The sequence below is a fragment of the Buceros rhinoceros genome, unplaced genomic scaffold (assembly GCF_000710305.1).
Source record: "Buceros rhinoceros silvestris isolate BGI_N320 unplaced genomic scaffold, ASM71030v1 scaffold9134, whole genome shotgun sequence".
NCBI classification, from domain to species: Eukaryota; Metazoa; Chordata; class Aves; order Bucerotiformes; family Bucerotidae; genus Buceros; species Buceros rhinoceros.
The window spans coordinates 39148-44033 of NW_010406530.1; the positions used below are offsets into that span (position 1 = coordinate 39148).

At 39.5% G+C, this 4886-nt stretch overlaps 1 protein-coding gene across 1 annotated transcript in view; it reads right to left on the bottom strand.

Annotated features, from left to right (window-relative positions):
* The window catches only part of MTBP (MDM2 binding protein), a gene marked incomplete at its 5' end in the record, with an annotated part of 27427 nt that extends 23004 nt beyond the window's left edge, over positions 1 to 4423 (bottom strand). The window contains 5 exons of the mRNA XM_010134138.1: positions 1117 to 1261; positions 2631 to 2689; positions 3192 to 3337; positions 3462 to 3535; positions 4343 to 4423. Of these exons, the coding sequence (XP_010132440.1) occupies positions 1117 to 1261; positions 2631 to 2689; positions 3192 to 3337; positions 3462 to 3535; positions 4343 to 4423 (505 nt within the window). The remainder of the gene's footprint in view (positions 1 to 1116; positions 1262 to 2630; positions 2690 to 3191; positions 3338 to 3461; positions 3536 to 4342) is intronic.
* Between the last annotated feature and the right edge of the window lie 463 nt (positions 4424 to 4886).

Genomic DNA, 4886 nt, shown 5'->3' on the forward strand with positions numbered 1-4886 from the left:
CCCAAATTCATCAATAGAGAGAGAGAGAGAGAGAGAGAACGGCCAGCATCTGTGGGTCCTACTGGCAATCTGTCTTCTTAGAGAAATCAGCACCATGAACAGAACAGGAAAAATGAGACCTTTCATTGGAGAAACTGTATGCCCAAATAGCCTCATTAAACATAAAGGCAGCAAAAAAAAAATATTCAGGCAAAAACTGGCTGCACAGGAAGGTACCAATGAGTACTGAGATCAGGCACTTGCGGATGTCACTGCAGGAAGTTCATCTTCCTCCATGTCCCTTAGAAAGTATTATATAGTAGGCATATTGCTTAGTTCTATCCAAGGACTGAGCATTCAGGTTTTCAATTTTGAACAGTTTTATTAGCTTAGGATAAAGCTTAATCACATATTCTACAAAGCAAACTTGAATCTTTTGGGCACGGAGGGGAGAGGACGTGGAGGAGTCTTTGCCAAGTTACTCAATATCCACACAAGCAAAACAATTTACCGTGCCGTAAAAAACCCAAACCACTGTGGTTTAGTATTGAGACATATCGTGGCCTACTTATGTAAATTAGAAGAGGACAGTAAGGAAATTACTGGTCTTAATTTCAAGTTCAATTAATAGTTTCAGTGTTAAGTCTCTTCAGAAGCATACAGGAAGTTATTGCACAATTATACTCCATTTTCAAAAGGGACAAATCTGACACTTTTCTTTCTCTCTGAAATGTAATACCAAAGGCAATATAAAATCTAAAATAAAACCAGCAGGGTTTTGTATTAATTTTTACAAAATTGGGAAAACTACAATCAATACAAGTTATTATTTGGTGTAGCTCAACTTCAAAATATTGTATGCACACTGAAGCTACCAGTGATGGAACAACAAAATATTTTACTTTCTGCTCTCATAGAAAGAGGAACATCAGAGGACTTGGTTTTTTGCCTGCCCCTCTGGTTAGGGCATGTATTTGCAATAAATCAGCAAGAGTAATTCCTCCCCTCAAACAATAACAGAAGACAAATGTATGTATTCTCAAGGTACACACGTGAAGTACTCAAGATGCTTTTATTTTAAACCACTGACACAAAACAAGAGTGACCTTGTTTATAGGTCTAAAATAAATGGTATACCTGTTCGAGTCATTTGCTGCAATAGTGATGTGTGCAGAGTGCCATTCTCTCAGGTGTTTCAGGGCACCGACAGCAGGCAAGCAGTCTTTCAACCTGGGTCCATCTCCTTCAACAGCCTGCAATATCACATCAACCATGGCCCTGCCTAGGAAAACAGTTCTATATGACTCAAATTACCATTATTTAGTACATGATTCAGTCTCTTAAAGATGGAAAAGTACTGATTATCACTGACTGCACTAAAATGGGCTTAAAGATCACCTTCAAGTAACTTCAGCAAGATTTAAAACTTCTCACACATTTTAGCTCACGTCTCACTGCTTCTCTTAGATTAACAAAAAATAGTTCAGTATCTTGCATTCGCGCAGTTACAGCGATTCTATACCTTTCTCCTCTCACTCAGCACTGTATCTGACAGATCAGAGTTATCTCCAGTACAACAGCACTTATGGCACTTCCCTTCTTTTATCACCTTTAAACTACCATTTATCATTCTTGCCACATTCGGTTCCTTTGCTATCCCAAATCAACTGCTGCAACATTAGGTAACTCTAATATGCAAGGCGGTATGTCTCCAGTTTACAAGATCCGAATCAAATAGTTCTGATCTATGTTCCCCCACAGCTGCTTCTTCCAACAGACACGGACCTGTTCAAGCAGGTCCAGAGGGGGGCCACAAAAATGATTGGAGGGGTGGAGCACCTCTGCTATGAGGACAGGCTGAGAGAGTTGGGGTTGTTTATCCTGGAGAAGAGAAGGCTCTGGTGAGACCTTACTGCAGCATTTCAGTACACAAAGGGGGCTTATAAGAAAGATGGGGACAGACTTTCTAGCAAGGCCAACTGGAACAGGACAAGGGATAATAATTTTAAATGAAAAGATTCAGACTAGATATAAGGAAGACATTTTTTACAATGAGGGTGCTGAAACATTGGCACTGGTTGCCCAGAGAGGTGGTAGATGCTCCATTCCTGGAAACATTCCAGGTCAGGTTGGATGGTGCTCTGAGCAACCTGACCTACCTGATGATGTCCCTGCTCACTGCAGAGGGGTTGGACTGGACGACCTTTAAAGGTCCCTTCCAACCCAAGGCATTCTATGTTTCTTGGCTCACACCCACAAGCAATCAGCTGGCAAATCAGATGTAAGCCTGATGTCAACAGCTTCCATTTTTTTCATAAAAACTTCCTGTGGTTGCACACTGAGTTTGTACTGTTTGCTGTCCATTGTTACTTTGGTGCCATTTCAGATGGAAAAATCAATTAGCTAAATATCTACCTTAAACTCTACTGAAATGTAGCCTTCTAAAGAAACAAGCAGCAAACTACTCTGTAAGTTGATATGTAATGCAAATCATGCTCAAGTTCCTTAAACTACTTGCAAGAGTTGCATACAAGTCAATTCAACTAACAAACACTCTCTGATTTTTTCCACTTGACTACGATTTCACCAGCTGAGTTTTTAGAGTGATAACTAACCAGATAAACCGAGATTGCTTCTTTAAAAGAGATTACCTGGGGCAGGCAGCTTGTCAGCTAACTGATGTAGACTTTCTGCAGCTTCCTCATAGATACTGAAAATAAAGAGCAACACAGTTCGAAACAAATGCAAAGTCATAAAGAAACTAAAAGTTACAACTAATGAATTAGTATTCACATAAGTATGTTTGTAAGTATCTTCCATCTTTATTAAGTAAATATCTTTAAATTGCTGCACAAACATACCTAGGCAATGAGGTATCTCCCCTTTTACTGAGGCAGAAGTAGGCTAAATGACTTCAAAACAATCTGCAGTAAAACTGGAGGCAGGATTCAAGATGGAATACGAAGAATTTTTTTTTATATGTAACTGTCACCTGTTAAAAAACTGTTCAGTAATTCTATAAAAATCATGTGTCTCAAAAAATTAAAGTTATGCTAAACAATAGAGGATTGTTTTCAGTAGTAGTAGAGGATTGTTCATAGTTAACTGTTGCTTTGGTAATAACTTTTCTTTGCTAAATTTTCTTGATTCCCTTGGGTTATTACTGTTAAATGTCAGATCACAATACGTCAACAAATAAACAATATGCATACTCAGTTACAGACAGCGACTCTCTACTGTTATTTTCATCTTCCTCAAAATTTTGTATGGCTCCCAGGCATTCGTCAGTACTTGTTTGGAGGGAGTCTTCATTTCTCTGTGTGTCAAAATTTACTTCCTCCCAGTCAGAACTGCAGAACTAATCAAGCAAAAAGAATTAATTACAAAAAAGAATTTTTAACACCACAGTTTTAAGTTGCACTAGAGACAGGCAGACAGCTGAGGAACTTATATTTGGGGTAAAAAAAAAAAAAAAGTCTTACCTGATAATAACCACATATAACATGACTTGCAAAATACCATTTCTTTACACCTGGAATACCTGCCACCGAACATGCTGCAAAGAGATAAACCAATTATTTGAAAAAATCAAACCAATTTGACAAACAGACAATCTGTGCTTCCTATTATAACGAATGTCTCTGTTGAAAGACGCTATGTGAGTCATTTACTGTGCCACAATGACTCCAGTTCTACTTTCCTTTGGCATCATAATTAAGACCTAAACAAGTGTCTTGGCAGGTGTCTATAACTGGTCCTCTGACTGTTAAGAAGAAAATCTTGAAGGGCAGAATTGCTCCCCAATTACAGAAGTTGTATCATACCTGAACTAAATCACAACTTTCATAAACACAGTTTACAGAGTTAAAAAATGAGATGCTCTCTCAACATTTCTGTGCAATAAAAAGCAGAGAAGTTGAGAACAGCCTAACATTCCCAACTTCATGAGTTTTAACAGCTTATAGTGCTTTCCCCACATGCATCGCAGTTACCTGACAGCTGTGACAAGATGAGTTGTAACAGCTCAACACTAGATATCCAAACCAAGAACTAAGCAGCATTTAAAACAAGTCTTTTGCTACTTTTCCTTGATAACTGGATTGAAGTTTGTTAAACTTAAAAAACTCTTCTCTTTCATTTCTTGTGTCCAATCTATTTGATCACCTCCTAACACCTCGGCTGCTGAAATGACATCAGTTCTCCACAGAGACAGTAGCAGAAGGCACAGTCCCCACTGCAGGCTTAGGCACACTGCAGAAACTGGGTTTCCTTAAGCGTATGACTTTTCACCTAAATCATAAACGTGCCTAGGCCAATTCCTTGATAACACTTGCCTTCCCTTACTGCACATTACCATACTTACCTGGGAATGTGCTCACATCTGCATTTACAGACGAGTTACAGCTTTCTTTCAGAAACCGATACATAGTTGCAGCAGTCACAGCTGGAAAAAAGAAGTTTTTCTTAAAACTACTGAGTTACAGAAGTTTTGATTTCTTGCAAACGCAGTATAAAGTTCAGTTTAATATTTGAAGTTTAGTTTTTTAAAAAAACTGTCAGCTACAGATTCGCAGGATTTGCAAGAGACAAATTTTGTCAAATTTTCGTTAAAGTAGCGCACGTCTCAGGAACGTTCTACCGAGTTATAGTAAAACACAAGTTAAACGAGTCCAGTAAAACACAATAACCTCTTAAGTCTCTACAGGTCTAAGTCATTAAAGACTTTTAGTCTGAAAAAAACGGGGGCGGGAGGGGCTGAGGGCGAGCGGTGACGAGGTAGGTACCCAGAAAAGCCTTCCCGGGCGCGGGTCCTAGACCAGCGACCGCGAAGAAAAGCCCTCACGAAGCAAGCCCGGCTGGGCCCCGCGGCAGTCGGCTCCCCACACGGCGCGGCCTCCAGTCCCCCG